Source organism: Tursiops truncatus, chromosome 13, assembly GCF_011762595.2.
Source record: "Tursiops truncatus isolate mTurTru1 chromosome 13, mTurTru1.mat.Y, whole genome shotgun sequence".
Taxonomy (NCBI): domain Eukaryota; kingdom Metazoa; phylum Chordata; class Mammalia; order Artiodactyla; family Delphinidae; genus Tursiops; species Tursiops truncatus.
The window spans coordinates 39,721,412-39,743,225 of NC_047046.1; the positions used below are offsets into that span (position 1 = coordinate 39,721,412).

Below are 21,814 nucleotides of genomic sequence, written 5' to 3' on the forward strand. Positions count from 1 at the left end.
CCGCCGCCGCCGCCGCCGCCGCCGCACTGCCGGACTCCCAGCGCCGGGTGCCGCTAGCTCAGCTCCACGCTGGCGGCCGCCCCCGGGCCCACCGCCGCCGCTGCGGCGCCCGCCATGGGCGAGGAGGACTACTACCTGGAGCTGTGCGAGCGGCCGGTGCACTTCGAGAAGGCGAACCCGGTCAACTGCGTCTTCTTCGATGAGGCCAACAAGCAGGTGCGGGCAGGCCCGCGCCCTACTCCCCCGCGCGGCCCGGCGCGCCCTGCCCGCCGCCCCCGGTGCCCCCAGGTGTCCCGCGCGCTAGGGCCGGGAGCCCGGGGACTAGGCCTGGGGCCTCTCCTGCCGTGCGGGCGCGGGATCCGCGCCAGTCCCTTCCTGTGGGACCAGGCTCCGCCGCGGCCGGGGCTCTCCCCCACAACGAAGTGACAGCGGGGCGGACCCCAGCCCCCGCGCCGACCCTGCGCCCCTCGGCCGGTGTGATCAGCTGGTAGCACTCCGGTGTTTCCTCGGCCCCTTTTGTTGTCTGTATTTGTCATTAGTTTCCCTTGCATTCAAAGATTTAGACGTTGAGATTTTCATTATTCTCGGAATTTTGTAAAGGGGCGGGGTGCGGGGGGCAGCGGGGAGGAGGAGCAGGGTGTGCGCAAGTGCCGCGGCGTCGCCTTTGCCGAAACGGATTAAAACTTGGAGCCTCGCTCGGCGGGCTTCTCGGAATGGGAGACTTTTTTGGTCTCTACTCTCTTTTTTCTGAAGATTCGTGTGGACACCAAGCCTCTGCAGTTTGCTATGTGCCACGTTAGTTTAGTTGAACCAAGGGTAGGGTGTAGCAGAAATCATCGTTGCAGGTTGGTATATGTGTCTAAAGCCTTTAAAAGTTCAGGCCGTTAAAACGTTGCTGCTTTTCCCTCTCAGGTTTTTGCTGTTCGATCCGGTGGAGCTACTGGAGTGGTAGTTAAAGGCCCAGATGACAGGAATCCCATCTCATTTAGGTAATGATTGTATTGACGTTTTCAGAATATTTCAGCATGTAAACAAAATGGTGTTTTTCTGTTGTCGTTCAGAAGATTGTTTTAAATTTTGTCCTTGTCTCCGCTAAGAGGGCTGAAGTGGGGGCATATCCCAGTCTGTAGGAAAAGGGAGCTGTGCAGCCTTGGTGGTACATCTCAGTACCTCCTGCAGAGTGAACATGTGGAGGCCTTCCCTGTTGTTTTGGGATCCAGATACTCCAGCGCAGGGCACCTACTTCCTGACACTTGAAATTAGCCGGTTGGGTGCGTTGATGTGCCTATTTCCGGTTTCTTGAGGGAAGGGCCTTCATTTCCTCTCTGGGCCCAGGGTCTTTGCAGAGCGTTTGGGAGGTGGAGAAGATTCTTAGGTCAGTGTTTCCCGTCTAATAAAGTGCATTAAAATCTCAGCTTGCACTATACTTAAGGGGAATGAAGAGCAGCCTCTTTTACTTTCAGAGATATCTCAGTTTGGATGATAAACTATCTCGTCACCTTAACTCTTTTGATTACAGAAGGGGAAAGTACAGTGTAGGCCCTCATTTTACATTTTACAATTGGCTTGTGTAAATAGGAAACAGTTTTTGAAGCAGAAAATGAAGCAGCCTCTTTTTCTTTGATCATCGTTTGTTTGGAAAACACTGATTGCAGCCCCTGTGCTGGGCATCAGGTGTGGAAAGGCTTTGAGTTAGCTTGGCTCCCTTCTAGAAAAGTCATACATTTAGAGCGGGAGGCAGGTGAGTGGACTCATACAGTTTACTGTGGTAGGTGCTGTAGTAGTGCTCTGTTCAGAATGTGGCCACGGAGAAGAGATGGACATTTGTCTTGGGATGGGCTGGGGAAGACCACTGCCCAGGCGGGGGAAGGCCTCAGAGTGGAGCGAGGCTTGAAAGACAAGATTCTAGGTAGAGAAGAGAAGAGGCTTCCGGATGGAGGGAACAAGAAGGCATGCAGGCACCGTGCTGGGGGGACTCCGAGTCTGTGTGACTGAAAATGAGGTTTCATGCAGGGAAGGGGTGGGTGGTGGTGTGACCTCTGGCAGCAGTCGGCTATATTCTGCTGTGGATTTCGGGCTTTATCTCGTTCCTGAAGGTAAAGGTGGGGCGTGGCATGATGAGATCAGTGTTTGGAAAGAGCGCACTGTTGTAGCATTGAAGCTTGATTACTGGGAGCCTGTCAGTCAGGGATCCCATTAAGAGACAATTGCTATAATCTGAGCAGGCAGGGAAGACCAGCCTGAAGGCACTGTAGACCAGCAAACAATAGGCACTCGAGGGTTGCTTAAGAAGGTCTGGGGTAAGACTTGGTGGTCTCTTGGGTGTGGAAAGTGAGGGTGAGGCCATGATGATCCAGATTAAGGGGCTCAGGAAGGCTTGGGGGGGGGAGATACTGAACTTAACCCTCTTTTAAAAAAACATCTTATTTACTTCTAATAGCTTTATTGCGGTCTAATTATCATTAATTGCATATATTTGACATATGCAATTGATGAGTTTCGACACGTGTATCCATGAAACCATCACCAGTCAGGACAGTGAACATCCCCTTTCCTCTGAGAGTTTCCTCTGTGGTCCATTTCTTGACTTCCCATGTAACGTCCGATTGAGGCAGTTGTGAGACCCGAGGTGGAGCCCACCTGGCGGTGCAGCCCATTGGGTACTGGGTGGCAAAGAGTAAACTCCTTTCAAAAGCACTGCTGTACGTCAATCAAAAATAAGTAAGTAGGGCTTCCCTGGTGGCGCAGTGGTTGAGAGTCCGCCTGCCGATGCAGGGGACACGGGTTCGTGCCCCGGTCCAGGAAGATCCCACATGCCGTGGAGCGGCTGGGCCCGTGAGCCATGGCCGCTGAGCCTGCGCGTCTGGAGCCTGTGCTCCGCAACGGGAGAGACCACAGCAGTGAGAGGCCCGCGTACCGCAAAAAAAAAAATAAATAAAATAAGTAAATAAATATTTCACAGCTGCCAGCATCTCAAAGAAAAAAGAAAGTGCTGCTGTGAGGGCGATGGAGAGGGAAGGCGGCAGTGTGTGGAGAAAGTTACTGCATGGGTCTGGACTTAGTTACGCCTAAAGGGAGGCTCAGGTGAAAGTGCAATGTTCTCAACCCCTCAGTCGCTGTTACCTGCAGTTCTGTCGATTTCTCCCGCCACCCGTTGCCAGTTGGACTTTGTTCTTTGAAAAGCAGTCCTACTGATAGCTTCAGAAACATAGTTTTAATTTTAAACTAAGATTTGCTGCTTCCTGAATTTTTTTTGTGTGTGTGTGTGTCTGCACTGGGTCTTCCTTACTGCACGTGGGCTTTCTCTATTTGCGGCGAGCGGGGGCTACTCTTCGTTGCGGTGCGTGAGCTTCTCATTGCGGTGGCTTCTCTTGTTGTGGAGCACGGGCTCTAGGCGCATGGGCTTCAGTAGTTGTGGCTTGTGGGCTCTAGAGCACTGGCTCGGTAGCTGTGGCGCATGGGCTTGGTTGCTCCACGGCATGTGGGATCTTCCTGGACCAGGGCTCGAACCCATGTCCCCTGCATTGGCAGGCAGATTCTCAACCACTGCACCACCAGGGAAGTCCCTTCCTGAATATTTAACTTGCCTGTTTTCTTCTCACAAAATGTTAGATGCTAGAATGCAGTTTTGAAGTGTAACTCATAACCTGCTTTTTCTTCTTTTAAAGAATGGAGGACAAAGGAGAAGTGAAGTGCATTAAATTTTCCTTAGAAAATAAGATATTGGCTGTTCAGAGGACCTCAAAGACCGTGGTAAGACATATCTTTAAATACAGTATGAAGAAAAGGACATTAGAAGTACATTTGGAAGAGAATGAATTGCAAAATTCCAGTGTTAAAGGAACCATTTATTATTTTAATGTCATGGAAGCTATAGTTATGCTGCATTGTATTTGAGCCTTTGGATTCTTGAAGGTGAGAAAGACATTTAAATGGGTAAATACTTATGGCCTTAGTTTTTTTTTTACTTAATTTTTTACTTAATTTTTTTTTAAAGTAAGTTGGAACCTCAGGTATCTTTCGTATTGATTGACAGCCAGCACCATAGGTTATGCGAAGCATATCTTTGGAGACTTTGTGAGTTAAGCTTACCAGAGTAACTCCATTTATTCACTTCTCTCATCTTTGAATGCTCAACCTAATAGGAGCAGATATTCAAAGCTGGAGCAGCCTGTCAGCATTTTAGTCTTCATAAATCTTCACCATCGCCATTCGTGAAGTAGGGGAAAAGCTGTCGGGAAGGAGGCAGAATCCTGTTTCCTTCTGTCAAGTATTAATTACTAAAATTTTTGGAAAGCCCCTAGTAAAATACAGCAACCCATTTCTCTGAAATCAACCATTTGAGGAATGAATTCTCAATCAGTTTCTAAACCCTGACAGTATTTGGATTAACTCGTTTAAAAAAACTCAATTGTCGGCCTGCTGCTGTTAAGGGGGCAGATTGTCCAAATCAGTCTTTTTATTTTTCCTGTCTTTGGGTTTTGTCAGGTTTTTTTTCTGATCACTTTTTAAATTTATTTGTCTTTTTCTCTTGTCTCATTGTATACCAAAGTAGGTCGGCAGTATGCTGCCCAGTCCACATTTCTCCTCGTGCGTGTTTTTGTTTTCCAGGATTTTTCTAATTTTACCCCGGATAGTTCTCAGCTGGAGTACACTCAGGAGTGCAAGGTATGGGCCTGATCCTCTTCCAGCTGGTGAGCGTTAGCTCCGGGGGTGGAGGCGCAGGGTAGCGTGGTCATTTAGAGCACGAACTTGGAAGCAGGTTGTGCTTGAATGCTGGGATCTGCCTCATGTTGGCTCTGACTTTGGACACTTCTTAAAGTTTTTAAAGCCTGTTTCTTCATCTGTAAGATGGAGCTGGAAGAATTAAATGGATGCAGGATGCTGAACACCGAGCCACGTCAGCACTTGGTGGCTGTCGTCTTCCTGTTGCCCCTGCCCTTCTCTGCTGGGTGGCGATAGCAGCCTCTTTGGAGGTTTTTGGAAAAGGAGTTCTTTTTCCCTTTTTCCTGACGATGTTTTCTTTTCTCGACTTGTGCTCTTCGTGTCCTTCCCCTTCCCTCCTCCCTCCCTTCTTTCCCTCGGTGGAGATTCTAATCCATTTTAATTAGATTTGCCGGCTATGATGAGCTAGGCTAGTGGGGGCTCAGCTCAGCGGGCATCGCGGCACCTGGGAAACCCGCAGAAGCTGCAGGTGGATAGGTTATAGCTTTTTCATTTTTGGGACGGTTTTGCTGATTGGGGATCCAGGTGGGTCCCTCAGCAAGGAGGGGCCCATCTGCAAACGCCTGAGCCCCTGGCAGAGCTCCAGGTGCTCTGTGTGCAGCAGAGCCCTGGCCCTGGCCCAGCTGCCCTTCGGCTCCCACTGCTGCTGTTCACCACGTGACTTGGGACGGGGCTCAAGGCCTCCAACCCCATTTGGGGCAAGAGCCACAGAGAACCTTTAGGCCTTTATAACTCCAGCTTTTATGATGTGTTTGACTCAGAGTGTCAGCTGTCCTTTGATTCCTAAAGTAGAGGTTGGTATCAGTGAGTGCTGGGCAGTTGCCTTTCTCTCTGTCCTGTTGACGAGAAGGACTTCAGATTCAAGTGCCTCAGTGAGGCGTTACAGGTGAAAATCTGGGAGCGGTGTATTTAAAAGAAAGTTTGATTTTTTCATAAGTAATCAAATCTTGGTAACTTTTATTAAAGAGCAATACAAACAACAAGGTATTTTAAGCTTTTGAAGAGAATTATACATACATCTTTTGTTTCTTTTAATTAAAAAGAATCTTTTACAATTCTTTTCAGACCAAGAATGCCAACATACTAGGATTCTGCTGGACCAGTTCTACTGAAATTGTCTTCATCACAGATCAAGGAATCGAGTTTTACCAGGTACTGTATTACTCACATGCGCTAGAGAAAAGTCTGTGATCGTGTTTGGCCGCCTTTTGAATTCAGCACTGGATAGATAGTTTGAGATTCCAGAGCTTCAGTCTTCCGTTTGGGTTTTTATTCTTTTTTTCTAATTACAAGTAATACATGTTTTTTGTAAAACATTCAAATGTTACCAAGATATATGGAAGGTAAAAGTCCCCCATAGTCCCTGGAAGTAACCATTAGGAACCATTCGATGCATGTTCCTCCATTTCATTCCTACACAGGGAGCAACATTTGTTTATTTTACAGAAATGGTTATGGTGTATGTAAACTTGTGGCTTTATTTATTTATTATTTTTGGCATAGCTGTCGTTAGACGTCTTTCCATATTTGTTCTGTCGTGTGGACCTGCTGCAGTTTAACCAGTTCCTGTCGAACTTCATGCTTGTTTTCACTTTTTAGTGATTACAAACAATTCTACAGTGATTTCAAGCAGTGAACGGGTTTGTAACCATTGTTTTATATTCTTAGGTGAGGCAATTGTTGGAAGGGAAATTACAGCCTAGGTACAAACATCTAGAAAGCTGAAAAGATATCACTGAATTTCTTCTAGAAGTTGCATTCTCACTAGCAATGTAGGAATCTCCATTTTCCAAAGCTTTAGCAGAATTGGATGTTGTAAGTCTGTAGACATTTGCCAGTCTGAGAGGTGGAAAGCCATTTTAATTTGTATGTTTCATTACGAGGGAGGTAAGCACCTTTTGTGTATTGTACATTAGTGTTTCCTCTTGAACTGCCTCTTCCTCTTAAAAAGAATTTTTTTTGTGATAAGAAGCACATAACGTGAAATTTACCGTTGTAACCATTTTTTAAGTGTACAATTCATTAGCGTTAAATATATTCATATTGTAGTGAAACAGATCTCTAGAACTTTCATCTTGTAAAACTGAAACTCTGTACCTATTAAACAACAACTCCCCCATTTCCCCTTTCCCAGCCCGTGGTAACCACTGTTTTTCCCCTGTTTCTATGAATTTGTCTGCTTTAAGAACCTCTGCCTCATATAAGTGGAATCATACAATGTTTGTTTTTTTCTGGCTGTCTTATCTCACTTAGCATAATGCCCTCAAGGTTTTTCCATGTTATAGCATGTGTCAGAATTTTCTTCCTTTTTAAGGCTGAATAATATTCCATTGTTATACATACACCACATTTTGTTTATCCATTCTTCCACTGATGGACACTTGGATTCCTTCCATTTTTTTGGCTATTGTGAATAACGCTGCCAGAAACATGAGTGTGTAAGTCTCTCTTTGAGACCCTGCTTTCAATTCTTTTGAGTATATACCCCTAAAATGGGATTGTTGGATCCCATGGTAATTCTGTTGTTAATTTTTGAGGGGTTACCGTACTGTTTCCTTACTGTTTCCAATGGCAGTTATGCCATTTTACATCCCCACCAACAGAGCACAGGGTTCCAGTTTCTACACATCACCACCAACACTCGTTGTTTTCTGTTTTATTGATAGCGGTCATCCTGCTGGTTGTGAGACGGTATCTCATTGTGGCTTTGGTTTGCATTTCTCTGGTTAGTGATGTTGAACAACTTTTCATGACTTGTTGGCCATTTGCATGTGCTCTGGACAATGTCTATTCAAGTGCTTTGTTATTTGGGTTATTTCTTTTTCTTTTTGTTGTTGAGTTGTAGGAGTTCTTCATATATTCTGGATATTAACCCTTTATCAGATAGATGATTTGCAAATGTTTTCTCCCGTTCCGTAGGTTGCCTTTTCACTCTACTGATTTTACTTTGCACCTTCCTCTTTATCTTCTAGTATGTTCTAGCTGCCTGACCTATTGGGAAAGCTTCTGAGATCTTGCTAAGTGGAGCCAATGTGGAGAGTGTTAGTATTCTTTCAGGTGTTATCTTTGTTGCCCTAACGAAAGCAGTGTAATTTAAGGAGATATACCTGTGTAACAGTGTGCAAAGTGAATGTTGTGGTGCTTTGCTGTAGGGCTGTAATCAGAACCTTAGCTGACCAGCAGAAAAAAAGAAAAACTACACGAATCCCATACGTACAGAAATAGAATTTTGTACCTATGATAGCAAGGAAATGACTGCTTGCTTTACAGAAGGGTTCCCTCGGGCAATCATTTAAAAGTATAGCTTTCTGTTCTCAGTAGTAGAAAAGTGTCCATTCAGGTCATCTAGATGGTTTTCAGATCTTCAAGAAATAAGTTAGAAAGAAAGAGGACTCTATCACATCTTTATTTTATTGTACCTGGATTATCGAGAAACCCACACCCCCAACCCTGACTTCCAGGTCTGTTCTGCAGGGCAGTGTTCTGGGAGCATTAACATCTTGGGGCTGTATTCAGCATTCCTTAATGTATCAGAAGATTGAGAGTATATTTGAAATGTGCCTTGATTATAAAATACTAGGTTTGCATGCTGAGTCTCATGAACACGTCTGTTAGAAGAAGGGAGGCCCTCCCAGCCTCAAATTGAGACTGCAGGCTGGGTGGTGCCTGGTTCGGTGCACGTGGCTCCAGGGGCACGGGTTTGTTTTGACCGTTTCCGTGACAGTGAGGATGCTGCTCTTCCCTGCCCTTCGGTGGACGGTGCCTGGGAATGAGGAGGCTCAGCCCTGCCCTGCAGTGAAGTGGGCTGCCTAGGCCGTCACTGGGGAGGCAGGTCCCCTCGCCTCTCCGAGCCTTATTTTCTCTTCTCAAATTGGCCTAATGATGCCCAGCTCTCAGCGTTGTGGAGAGAGTAAACGAGCTAAGATTTGGAAGTGCTAAGCACAGGGCTGGATAAATGGTAGCTGTGATAAATAAAAATGATTATTTTTTTCTGTTTAACCTACTGGGTTTTTTCTTCTGCTTTTTATTATTTTCTTCATTTACTGTGTCAGTCTTCAGGCTTTTTTTTTTTTTTAATTTATGGCTACGTTGGGTCTTCATTGCTGTGCGTGGGCTTTCTCTATTTGCGGTGAGCGAGGGCCACTCTGCATTGCTGTGCGCTGGTTTCTCATTGCAGTGGCCTCTCCTGCTGCAGGGCACCGGCTCTAGGCACACGGGCTTCAGTAGTTATGGCATGCGGGTTCAGTAGTTGTGGCTCGTGGGCTGTAGAGCACAGGCTCGGTAGTTGCAGTGCATGGGCTTAGCTGCTCCGTGGCATGTGGGATCTTCCCAACCAGGGCTCGAACCTGGGAAGGGACAATGCAATGTCCCCTGCATTGGCAGGGAGACTCCCAACCACTGTGCCACCAGGGAAGTCCCAGTCTTCAGACACTTTGCTGTTGTGTTTGTTTTTGGCCAAGCCGCGTGGCATGCAGGATCTTAGTTCCCCAACCAGGGATTGAACCCGTGTCCCCTGTAGTGGAGGCGTGGAATTCTAACCTCTGAACGACCAGGGAATTCCCCATTTGCTGTTTTTATTTATTTTTTTTTGCGGTACGCGGGCCTCTCACTGTTGTGGCCTCTCCCGTTGCGGAGCACAGGCTCCGGACGCACAGGCTCAGCAGCCATGGCTTACGGGCCCAGCCGCTCCGCGGCACGTGGGATCTTCCTGGACCGGGGCACAAACCCGTGTCCCCTGCATCAGCAGGCGGACTCTCAACCACTGCGCCACCAGGGAAGCCCCATTTGCTGTTTTTAAATGAAGGCTCTGTTTCTTGAACTTTGCATCAGGTATTACCAGAGAAACGGAATCTGAAACTCCTGAAGAGCCAGAACATCAATGTGAACTGGTACATGTACTGTCCCGAGAGTGCTGTGATTCTGCTGTCCACCACGGTGCTTGGAAATGTGCTGCAGCCCTTCTACTTCCGGGTAAGAGTCAGCTTCCCTTTAAAAAAATTTCCCCTCCTACCTCGTTCCTCTAACCTCTTAACTGATCAGTAACTTCAAAGGGGCACGTTCCTCCAACAAGAGCCTTGCCACTTCCGACCACTAGAGGGCACCCCGTACCATCCCATCACCGCCAAGAATGAGTCCTTGGGACAGGCCCCTGGGACCCTGGAAAGGATGGAAAGACATAGTGCGTGTATATCCTCAATGATTTGATGTGGGGAGTGCTAAAACATCAGAGGGGGTTTAATAAGCTTTTCTTAAAACTTTTTTCTTCCCCAAACAGGCTGGCACTATGTCAAAGCTGCCCAAGTTTGAGATCGAATTACCAGCTGCACCTAAGTCAACTAAACTGAGCCTCTCAGAGAGAGACATTGCCATGGCGACGATGTATGTCTGTTCTTTGAGAGAATTCCTTCTCATAATTGCTTTCAGGGATATCATGATAGAAGAAGCATGTTGTAAGAACTCCAGGGCTGCCCGTGCTCCAGTAGCCTTGGAACACAGGATAAGGACTCCGCCTTCCCTGCTTTGTACCCAGATCTTAGGAATGTAGAAAGCCCGCCATCTTCTTGACATTCTTTTTTGATTTTATTAACTTTGTGATCTTAGGGAATTTTTCACCATTCTAGTCTGATAAAATGAGAACATTGAACCAATTTATTTCTTAGGTTTCTTAGTGTTAGAAATTTCTTTTCAGTCAGTGAGTCAAAACTTATCACACATTATTTTTTAGCTAAAATATATCATACTTGTTCTAAAGAAAAACATAGTTTACGTTTTTGATCTAACAAATGTACACCTGAATTACTTATGTAGGAAGATATATTTTCATTTGGAAATGCAGATATCTCAAATTTTAAAACTTTATTATGAAACTTTCAAACACACAAGAATAGAAACTGATACAAAGAATCTCCTATATACCCATATTCAACAAATATAAACAGTTTGCTCCTAAATTACTTCTGATTCTTCTATGGCCTAAAACAGTGGTTTCCAAACAGTAAAATTTTTTAGCATTTAGAATGCTTTTTTTTTTTTTTTAAGAAATCTGCGGCATCCTGGTTTAGAAAAAGATAAAATGAGAACAGTCCTTGCAAAGGGGGAGACCCTTCCCCCAGTCTCCTCCTTGTCCCTGAGGCAGCCCCAGCAAAGTGTGAACTCCTGGAATAAAAGTGTACATGCAGGAACTGGTCATGGCAACATGTATCAGATGAGGCTTAAAAGTCAAGAGTGATAATATTTTCCTGTGATTAAGGAATGTACTCATTATATAAAACTGGGAAATTACAGAAAGTTAAAAAGAAAATGGACTTAGCATATTACTCAAGGGCAGCTATTTGACAACATGTATTTCGTTCCAGTAGTTTTGGACATTCTGCATAAGTCATTCTGCAGAAGTTTGTGTTTTTCTTTTGAAATATTGTGATCAAGCTATATTTAGTTTAGTTTTTTTTAATTTTATTTTTGGCTGCGTTGGGTCTTTGTTGCTGCGCGTGGGCTTTCTCTAGTTGCGGTGTGCAGGCTTCTCACTGCGGTGGCTTCTCGTTGCGGAGCACAGGCTCTAGGTGCACAGGCTTCAGTAGTTGTGGCTCGTGGGCTGTAGAGCACAGGCTCAGTAGTTGTGGCACACAGGCTTAGTTGCTCCACAGCATGTGGGATCTTCCTGGACCAGGGCTCAAACCCGTGTCCCCTGAACTGGCAGGCAGATTCTTAACCACTGCACCACCAGGGAAGCCCAAGCTATATTTAGTTTTGCATCCCCCCTTTTCACTTAACTTTATAATAGGCTTTTTTATTTTTAAGCTAACTGCACTGTTTTTGTAAATATTTCTGTTGGCTGCGAAATACCCCATTAAGTAAATATCTCTTAATTTACTTAACTGTGGCCTTATAACTCTGCAGTTAGAATGGAGGGACGTCAAACAGCCAGTATGACTTACGTCTCTTTGTTCTGTGATTAGATACGGACAGCTATATGTTCTCTTCCTGAGGCATCATTCTCGGACCTCCAATAGTACTGGAGCGGAGGTAGTCCTATATCACCTACCACGGTATATTTAATGCTTTCTTCCCCTTCTCCGATTGTAAAATATGAACTAAAGCTTGTCGATCTATTTTTTGACCTTTCTGTTGTCCTACAGAGAAGGCGCCTGTAAAAAGATGCACATACTGAAGTTAAACCGGACAGGGAAGTTCGCCCTGAACGTGGTGGACAACCTGGTGGTCGTTCATCATCAGGACACGGAGGTACGAGTGTTGGGGGGTGTACTGCTTGAAAGAGCTGTGAAAATGGACAAAATATTGTGAAAGAGACTAGAAAGTGCTTTTTATGCTCAAAGTTTTGATCTTCCAGGTGGAATGGGTTTGGATTTCTAGATGGTTTAGGAAAACCCTACCAGTTGAATAACATAATTAAAAACTGTTTCACAAAGTAACACATGTGAGGAGATTGGACTTTGGAACAATTATTTGGTCGAATCATCTAAGCTGGGGATTCCCTGCCGAGCCAGTGTGTTGTGTGAGCACATGAGCCCTGTACTTCCTCTGTGAGTGCAGATGATGATGGTTTTGAGGCTCTGTGGCCACAGAGAAAGAACTAGAATGATCCTGCTGCTTCTACCCCATCAGCTGGGTGTCTGGTGGGAGACAAGCCACTTCCCTCCTTGCCTCCTGGAGGCTGGTGACACCCGTGTCGATAACTAATAAAGATGGAGCTCTTCAGAGGCAGCATGTCATAGATTCCAGGAATACTTCTGAGAGCTGATAGACATGTACAAGAGAGCTGGGATGTTCCAGCAGGTCCCTCCTCAAATAAGAACCAGCGTGCAGGGGTGGAACGCAGACACGGGGCTCCTTCAGCTGACCCCAAACGGCAGGTGTGAGGTCACGAGAGGGACGGGTGGAACCGTGGTTTGTCTGATATCACCGTCTTGTCTTTCTCCCCCTCAGACATCAGTGATATTTGATATCAAGCTGAGGGGGGAGTTCGATGGCACCGTTACCCTCCATCACCCGGTGCTTCCAGCTCGATCCATTCAGCCCTATCAGATCCCTGTGGCAGGTAAAAGGGAATCTCCGTGTGTGCATGGATGGGGGAGCAGATAAAGGGCTTCCCAGATCTGTTTGCTTTTGCAAGGGGTGATTCTGTTTTTTGTTTTGTTTTTTAAATGATACTCCTGCTGATTCTTTAAGCTAAAATTGTGTTCTTGTGAAAGTGTTTTTTTATTTTTTGGTCCTGTGGGATCTTAGTTCCCTGACCAGGGATCAAACCTGCGTCCCCTGCAGTGGAGGTGCAGAGTCTTAACCGCTGGACCGCCAGGGAAGTCTCGTGAAAAGTGTTTTGTAAGAGAGAAGACTCTTCCTTTGAAGAAAATAGAACGATTCTCTTCTCTGAGCTTTAAAATGGAGAGTTGTGATTACCCATTGAAGCCCAGAGGTTTTTTTAATGTTGAATAAGACCTTGACGTTTCTGTTGGTCTGTGCTCTGTGGCCCTGAGGTTAAATTTGGTTGCTCATGGCTGTTATTTTAACCTGGGATCGCTTTTCCTCATCTTTCTCACATTCTGCGTCATAATTATAATAAATACTGCGTTTTCCCTTGACTGATGGTCACAGTAAGTACTTAGGCTGCGGTTCTGAGGTTATTCTGAACCACTCCTCCAACCTGAAGAGGTGGCAGTAGGAAGTCAGAGAAGAGAGAGGGTCAGGATTTCAGAAAAAGGGAAAGAAACCATTTGGTTCCTTTTGCTTTTTCCCAATGTAATCGATTCTAAGGTAGAACTCAAATCATATTCTCTTCAAGGAGACTGGAGTCTAGAGTAAGCTAGTTGAAGTTTCAGTGTGTAAACCATAGTCAGATGGCACACATTTGGAACTCTGGGAGGAGCGTTTTGTTAAAAGGAATCCCCGTCAGATAGCTTTGGTGTGTCAGCCTCGCCTGCTGGCAGGATATCCTGGTACCTGTCACAGGGAAGAATCAGATCAGGCCCTGGCTGATGGTTTAGCAGGAGCACTTGCCAGCTGAGCCAGAAGCTGAGCAGGGTGTGAGAATAAGCTACAGTGGGACCTTGAACAGTGGGGTTCATCCACATGTAATTTATGTCAGCCCTCCATAGCCGAGGTTCTGCATACAAGGATTCAACCAACCACAGTGGGTTTTACTGTTGAAAAATATTCCTGGGCTTCCCAGGTGGAGCAGTGGTTGAGAATCCACCTGCCAATGCAGGGCACACGGGTTCGAGCCCTGGTCCGGGAAGATCCCACATACCGCGGAGCAACTAAGCCCGTGCGCCACAACTACGGAGCCTGTGCTCTAGAGCCCGCGAGCCACAACTACTGAAGCCCACATGCCATAACTGCTGAAGCCCGTGCACCTAGAGCCCGTGCTCCAAAACAAGAGAAACCACTGCAATGAGAAGCCTGTGCACTGCAACGAAGACCCAACACAGCCAAAAATAAATAAATTTTTAAAAAAAGAAAAAAAATATCCCTGTATAAGTGGATACATGCGGTTCTAACCCGCCTTGTTCGAGGGCCAGCTGTAGTTCGCACATTTGATTAGGTCTCTTGGCCCTCTGTTCTTTCCAGCTTCTTCCTTTTCCCAGGCAGTGATGTTTAGAAGAGTAGATTGTGTCAAATGGTTGGCTTGTATCTGCTGCTCACTCAGCATGAAGGTAACTGCTGGTGAATTGGGGCAGAAACAACTATAAACGTTTCAGTCCTTCAGCTCTGTTCCAGTTGTTTAGGACCAGTAAGAAGGTAGTCAGGTTCTGATTGGCTGTTGATATAAAGCAAAGGCCAGGTGTGGCTAAAACAAGAGCCCAGAGATTAATAAGAATTCAAGAGTCCGTGAATCTCTGGGCTTCTAGAGTGGGTTGGCAAAGCGTTTTTTGTGGTTAATGACTTTTTGTTTTTCCTGCTAGACTCCAAGCCCCTCACAGGTTTGTAGCATCTTTGTATCTTGCCCATCTGAGCTGTTGCAGGTGTGCTGTCACAGGTGCACTGTCGCAGGTCAGGAAGAGCTTGTTGGACTATTTTGAAAGACGAGACCAGCAACTTGGGGAAGAGCCAGCCTCCCTCGTTTCCCCTTCTGGTTTTGGTCTGTCCAACCAGTGGCTCTCGAGTAGGCTACACGTTAGGATCACCTGGGGGCTTTCAAAACCAAAGCATTCAGTCAACGTGATGGGTAGCCAGTCAAGGCCCACGTGTAGGACCCTCACTCGTAGGTTCCAAGCGCAAGTGTTCTTTGCCTCAGCTTGTCTGGTCTGGCCCTGTCCTCTACTGGGGGGTCTGTGCAAAATTACCACCTTTTCCAACCTGCCGACTGAAACCTATTTTCTGATTGTACCTGGGTAGCTGGAACAGAACTAGGAATAGTCATGTTCAGTTTGCAGGCCGTATTTATCAAGGTTACTGCGGGCTTCCCCCCCAGACATACACACTCGAGCAATGTCACTGGTAGTTGTGAGTCCCTGTCACGTGAGGGTTTTATGGGGGGGTCTGCTTCCCAGGTGAGATCTCTGCCTGGACCTACACTGTGCAGTGGAGAATTGAGCTCATTATTTAGATAATTAAGCCACAAAACACTTTGTTTGAAATAGTCTCAGTGAATTATCTGAGTATTTGATTCTGAATCACTCAGGTGAATTTCTCAGTTCTTTAATGTGCATGTGTGTAAAAAAGAAAACGCTGTGAATTGAACCTTGACCTGCTTTCTCCTTGGCGAGACATCTTCATGGATGGTTCTCGACTTCCCGCTTCCTCCTTACAGGTGTTATCAGTGGACACGACAGTTCACTTCTTCGTTATTTAACTACAGTTGAATGAACATTTACTGAAGGAAGCATTAAGCGTTACCTTTACGTCCCAGGATTGGCAGCACTTTCTGGCCGCGTCACCAGCCCTCACACACACGTGTCTCCTCTCTTTGTAGGTCCTGCTCCCGTGACCAGCCAGTCCCCCATCCCGTGTAAACTCTGTATCCTTTCCAAAGGCCTTGGCTGGGAACAACAGGGGAGCTGTCACCTCTCCTTACACTGGGGTCTGAGGGTGGTCCGAGCCCCTGGTCAGGCGTGAATAATGTCGTGGGAAGCGCCTGTGGGGTTTCCTTCCCATCAAGGGCCGGGCACCTAGGGCGGCCTCAGCAAACAGGGTGGGAGGATGCTAACGGGAGCTGGGTTTGCCTTTTGTCTTCATCTCTTCCTGGTCTAGAATTTCCTATAACATGTAGATTCTTCATCCTGGATTGTCTTTCAACCCGACATCATCATCAGTGCGAGCCAAGGTGGGTCGTGGTGGGGGTCACGCTGTTAGGAAGCTGGGCTTGCTGGCAGTCTCCCGTCCGTCCTGAGGGGTGCCAGCCCTGGGAGGCTTGAGAAAGGGGTGACTCAGATCATTTCCAGTGAAGCCTTTGGTTCTCCTCTCCTGGAGCCCCGGTTGAGAAGGGCTCTGCCCGCCTGCCCGGCAGTGTGGGCGTCAGGAGGTTCAGGGCTGGTGGATGGCTGAGTTACGGAGCTCCTTCGGGAGCCTCAGGAATTGCCTTGTGACCAATGAGCCAGAGCAGGAGAAACCGGAGCCCAGGACCAAAGTTCGTGCCCTGCAGACACCCGTTCTCCCTTCAGGGTCAAGGGGGTTGGTCAGGTGCGGGGAGGGGTCGCCTGTCTGTATGCAGTAGACACTCCACGGGGGCGCGTGGAGGGTCACTCTGAGGAGTCTGCCGACACGCAGGGGTGCTTTGGCTGCCAGTCCCACTGTCGTCAGACGTGTCCTGAACATCGCAGCCTGTGCTTTGGCGTGAGAAGCAGCCACTGGCTGTGCTTTGCAGCACGTCCCCCCATGAATGTTGAGGGGAACCAGCTTTGGGGCTTTTGTTTTGGTTTGCGTCCCACTATTAAATTTGCTGCCTCTCAATCCAGGTTACCTCTGGAACCTCCAGGTGAAACTTCAGCCCATAGTAAACCTCTTGCCAGATAAAGGCAGGCTCATGGACTTCCTCCTCCAGAGAAGGGAATGCAAGACCGTCGTCCTGTCGGTGTGCTCGCAGAGTAAGTGGGGTCCTCACCCTGCGGTCTGATTCCTGACACTGCCTGCGCCGCCCACTGGGAGACGGGCCACATTTTTATCTTGTCTGCAGCCGGTTGGCTTAGTGACAAGTGGATTATTTAACCCCCTGGAAAGGCTGCTCAGTATAAAAATGACTTGTCTCTACAAGACATTTCCTGGGCAAAGACTAAACTAAACATGGGCACACGTGAGGGTAGAGGCTGCCCTCCCCAGCTTGAAAACAAACCTGTTTCAGAATCCAAGTCACTCACGACATTTATACCTACTTTGAGAATCTTGTGACGCCCTCCGCAGCTACGTTAGTAACCGACAAGGGCTGGCGAGAGCCCTTGTGCCCCAGTCTCTACACCGTTTCTCCGAATGCCCTGGTGGCCCCCGGAAATGAGTCATTTCTCTCACAGTGTGTTTAAGTTCTAAAGTTCACACAAGGTTGGCCGACCTGTGTGAACCCTGACTCCTTCCAGTGTTGACAGAGTCAGACAGAGCAACGCTGCCTGTGATAGCCACTGTTTTTGATAAACTCAACCAGGAGTATAAGAAGTACCTGGACGCCGAGCAGAGTTACACACTGGTAAGTTGACGAGGGCCTCCTCCCTGCTCCACCCCAGGTATATTGTCTGTGTAATTATGACACAAGATTCTGACAGAATGACACCACTGAGGTTTGCTGTGTGCCAAAGGGCAAGGTGGCCGGCCGTAGGGGGAACGTAAATCAGAGTCCCTGTGTCGCATGAGCTAGAGGCTGAACATCACTTAATGTCTTCACCTTCTTTTGTTGTTTTTTAAAAATTACTATTTTCTCTTTTGGCTGTGTTGGGTCTTTGTTGCTGCACGCGGGCTTTCTCTAGTTGCAGCAAGCAGGGGCTACTCTTCATTGCGGTGCGCGGGCTTCTCATTGCGGTGGCTTCTCGTTGCGGAGCACGGGCTCTAGAGCGCAGGCTCAGTAGCTGCGGCCCAGAGCATGGGCTTAGCTGCTCCGCGGCATGTGGGATCTTCCCGGGCCAGGGATCGAACCTGTGTCCCCTTCTTTGGCAGGCAGATTCTTAACCACTGCACCACCAGGGAAGCCCGCTTTTGTTGTTTTTAATCTATGTTTGATCTTACACGTAGATAGCTCCTTGGTCTGCCTTTATTTTATGGATAAAAAAAGCAGTCTCAGTTTGGTTATTTTATATGTCTTTCTGCCAATCCAGAGCCTAGACTCAGTAAATCAGAAATATAATCATTTTGCTGCTTGTTCTTCCTTTCCTTTGAGGATGTACTAGCTATAAAAAATAAGACGTGTCCTGGCACCCAGTCAGCATCCCCTCAGGACTGTGGTGACTCAGCGTCAGCACTGTGCTTTTCCTCTAGTGGGCTCAAGTGCGTGTTGTGAAGGGCTGGAAAAAATTAGCATGGCTTCTCGGGGTCTGCTGTACTGTTATTGTATCTTCTGAAGCTAGAAATAAGTTCAGGAGAAGTGGAATGAATGATTCCACTTCAAGAATCTGATTAGTCCAAAGGCTAAAAATGGAAGTGGTTTTAAACAATAACAAAAACCCCAGAACGCCCATCCCCTTCAGCTACTCAGGGATAACCCAAATGCTAGGTGGTCTGTGATTTAACAAAATTAGGGAGTTATTTTAAGAGGTTAAAAAAAAAAGTCTCCCTGGCAGTCCAGTGGTTCAGACTCTGTGCTTCCACTGCAGGGGGCACAGGTTCGATCCCTGGTATGGGAACTAGGATCCCTGCATGTGGCGCGGTGCAGCCAAAAATTAAAAAAATAAAAGTCTCGGTAAAACTATGACTTAGGCTTCTTAGTTCCATCCGTGAACACTGGTGTATTTCCTGACCTCCTAAACTCCTCCCCGGCCAGCACAGGAAAGAGTTTTGTCCAAGTAATGAAGTAAGTGTCATCCTCTGCTCATGTCTTAGGCTCCCAGCATCTAGGGGTTCAGTCTTTCCGGATTAACTGCGAACACGCCATGTCCCGGAAGACGACTGAGGTCCCGTCTGTGATGTATTGTGCAGGCACTGGAAGCGGGGCAGAGCCGGAGCGGCCCATTCCTCAGGAGGCCGGCGCGCACCCAGGCTGTGGTCGACCAGTCTGACATGTACACCCACGTGCTGTCGGCGTTTGCGGAGAAGAAGGTAGGGGAGGCTCGCCGCCCCTTCTGGACTGAAGGTTCCCAAAACAAAGATCTCATTTGAAGGGGACTGAGGAAAACGAGTAGAACTCAGAATGTGGTTAGAGTAACTGGGTATCTTGGGTGAGGACTGAGTGCTTATGGTTTGGCTTCTAATACACAGGCCTAAAGATGATCCCCGACTCGGGGGGTTCTGGAGAGGTTTGTGCAAAAGCAGCCAAGTAGAACCCTGGAAGCAGGGGGGCGGATAAACAAGGAGCTGTTACACGGAGCCTCCTCTGCCACTCTGGTTCTAAACACTTTTCCCCTCTGTAGGAGATGCCTCAGAAATTCATGATAGCCGTGCTCATGGAATATATCCGCTCTCTGAACCAGTTTCAGATCACAGTACAGGTACCTTCAAGCCAGCATCTGTGGTCCCACGTTAGAGGGGCAGGGGATTGTTCAAGTAAAAGCACTGTCAGTGCCTAACTGAGATGACTCTCTGTACGCCACAAGAGTCTGCACACCTGCCTCAGACTCAGTGACCCTCCTCATGTGACCCCACGTTCTCAGGTGGAATGAGCAGTTTCAGGCCAGGTTGGGTTCTCTCACCCGTCACTTAGAGCAGCTGTGGTCCTCGGCATACTGAGCCTCTAGCCTGTCGTAGTTGGGCGACGTGGACACCATCTCTCCTTCTGTCTCTTGTCTCAGCATTATTTGCACGAGCTTGTCATCAAGACGCTCGTCCAGCACAACCTATTCTACACGCTGCACCAGTTCCTGCAGTACCATGTCCTCAGCGACTCGAAGCCTTTGGTAAGTACCACCCAATTTTTACTTTTGTGACTTAAAATTTGACCTTTCAACATACGGCAAATCTAATCTGAAAATGGGTCTTCCAGGCTTGTCTGCTGCTCTCCCTGGAAAGTTTTTACCCTCCTGCTCATCAGCTGTCTCTGGATATGTTGAAGGTAACTCTGATACAGCAGAGTTTTAAACCCCATAGAAGCATGTTCCTATTACTTGCACTGACCCGGATTTCTCTTTCTCCCTTACTTCTAGCGACTTTCCACAGCAAATGATGAAATAGTAGAAGTTCTCCTTTCCAAACACCAAGTGTTAGCTGCTTTAAGGTTTATTCGGGGCATTGGTGGCCATGACAACATCTCTGCACGAAAATTTTTAGATGCTGCAAAGCAGACTGAAGACCACATGCTTTTCTACACTATATTCCGGTTTTTTGAACAGCGAAACCAGCGTTTGCGAGGGAACCCTAGTTTCACACCAGGTGAGAATATAGCTGCAGGGAAAAGACCTGGGGCGACCAGAGACTCGGACAGTAGCAGGAGAGCACTGGCAGCTGGGGGGGCGAGAAGCCTTTTGGTTTGGAGAACTCTCGGGTTAGTTTTTAAAAAACAAAATTTTGTACCAGCCCGCATAATCCTTAGCCTGTTGTAGTGAGAGTGGATTCAAGGTGCTGACGGAACTGGAGTTCTGCTCTGGAACTGCAGTGGGGTGTCGGGGTGGAAGGTAGGGTGGCCTGGGCCCAGCTCCGTCTGACATCTGGGCCTGGAATGGCCCTTTCTGAAGAATTAGGAACAAGACAGGAAATGGCTGCGGAGGGTTGTAATGGCCTGGGGCTTGTTGATGTTTTAGTTTTAGGCAGAAAGCATTGGTTAATCACTCTTATCTCCAAAGTTATGAAATCTAAAGCACCCTCTTCCTTAGGATGGGGAGGAACCTGTAACTCTTTCAGGGCTCCCAGCATTCACTGATCACCCTGCTTCTCCCCCATCTCTCAGGGCAGAGGGCAGTTTGCTTGGGGCTGTAAAGGTTCTGTAATGGCACAAGCTGGGTAAACAGAAAGGACAACTCAAGAGCTTAGGAAAACAAAGTATTTTATGAAAGAAAAATAAGTCAAAACCCAGTATCCACATCTAGGAGCTGCAAAGTGTTCATTCTCGTTTTCCTCCTTTCGTGCCTTGTCTAACAGATTAAATCTGTATTTTCCTTCACAGGAGAACACTGTGAAGAACACGTTGCTTTTTTCAAACAGGTTTTTGGAGACCAAGCTCTAATGAGGCCTACGACATTCTGAGGTCACTTGCTAGTTTTTCTTTTTATATATATATAAAATGTGTACAAAGTTAATTTATTGCGTTAATAAAGCTCTTTAAACTACAAGATGTTGTAATAAAGTATATCTACGACATCCTCAAATGTTACTAAAAATATGGTATAGAACTTGTGTGATGGCTTACTCCTACAAAAGGAGAAACATTGCATTGATTGGCCTTTAGAAAGTGTCATGAGCAGAGAGCAGCCTTCCTAGCGGTCCCTTCTGCCTGCCCGAGAACAAGGCTTTGTTCCTGGAGAACCGGAAGGCGCTCCAGCGTCTTGGGGCTACCTCCAGGCTCAGTAATACTGCTTCAAGGCAGAGTCTGCATTCCTGAGTTTACAAGCGCTATGGCCGAAGCTGCTGCTGTTAATAGCCTGACATCTGCTCCTGTTAATAGCCTGACATCTGCTCGCACTCAGGGTTCAACCGAGCCTTGACAACGCAGCTGCTGTCCAGTGGTAAACCGACTACCTGACCTGCAGAGTCTCCGAAGCCCGTGAGCGGGCTAGAAATTGAGGAGCCGCTCTCGCTCTGTACCTCTGTGTCGCTCTTGAGCGGCCAAACTTTTGGCTTTATTTATCGGTGGTCCTGTGAGGGATAAAAAGAATGAACTTTGGGATCATTTCTTTAGGAGAAAAGGAGATAGTTTCTACTCTAACACAACTTCCTATCCCCCAGAGATTAAGGGGGAAAAAAAACCCCTCATTTTCTTAATCACAAAGCTATATATCAAGCAAATTAGTACTGTTCTTTCAGCCACAGGTCATTTACAGAAGCTGAAGTGACCACAGAGGCAAAAAGATCC

General features: G+C 47.1%; 2 protein-coding genes across 7 annotated transcripts in view; one reads left to right on the forward strand and one right to left on the reverse strand.

Annotated features, from left to right (window-relative positions):
* Positions 1 to 85: 85 nt before the first annotated feature.
* Positions 86 to 21,074, forward strand: RMC1 (regulator of MON1-CCZ1). Of its 4 annotated transcripts, XM_019930520.3 has the most exons (20): positions 86 to 216; positions 913 to 989; positions 3,669 to 3,753; positions 4,612 to 4,668; positions 5,791 to 5,877; positions 9,556 to 9,696; positions 10,001 to 10,104; positions 11,682 to 11,771; positions 11,862 to 11,967; positions 12,670 to 12,781; positions 15,653 to 15,697; positions 15,950 to 16,003; positions 16,635 to 16,763; positions 17,247 to 17,353; positions 18,793 to 18,912; positions 19,224 to 19,301; positions 19,602 to 19,706; positions 19,793 to 19,861; positions 19,953 to 20,178; positions 20,909 to 21,074. In XM_019930520.3, the coding sequence occupies exons 1-20, from the start codon at positions 115 to 117 to the stop codon at positions 20,986 to 20,988; spliced, it is 1,974 nt and encodes a 657-aa protein (XP_019786079.1). In that variant the 5' UTR covers positions 86 to 114; the 3' UTR covers positions 20,989 to 21,074. The 4 variants fall into 4 exon arrangements, with proteins under 4 accessions (XP_019786079.1, XP_033693513.1, XP_019786080.1 ...); XM_033837622.2 differs by lacking the exon at positions 19,224 to 19,301; XM_019930521.3 differs by lacking the exon at positions 11,682 to 11,771.
* NPC1 (NPC intracellular cholesterol transporter 1) overlaps positions 20,772 to 21,814 on the reverse strand; it is a 47,616-nt gene continuing 46,573 nt past the window's right edge. For all 3 annotated transcript variants that reach the window (XM_019930516.2, XM_019930517.3, XM_019930518.3), the window contains one exon: positions 20,772 to 21,597. In XM_019930516.2, coding sequence (XP_019786075.1) covers positions 21,515 to 21,597 — 83 coding nt within the window. In that variant the 3' untranslated portion in view covers positions 20,772 to 21,514. The remainder of the gene's footprint in view (positions 21,598 to 21,814) is intronic.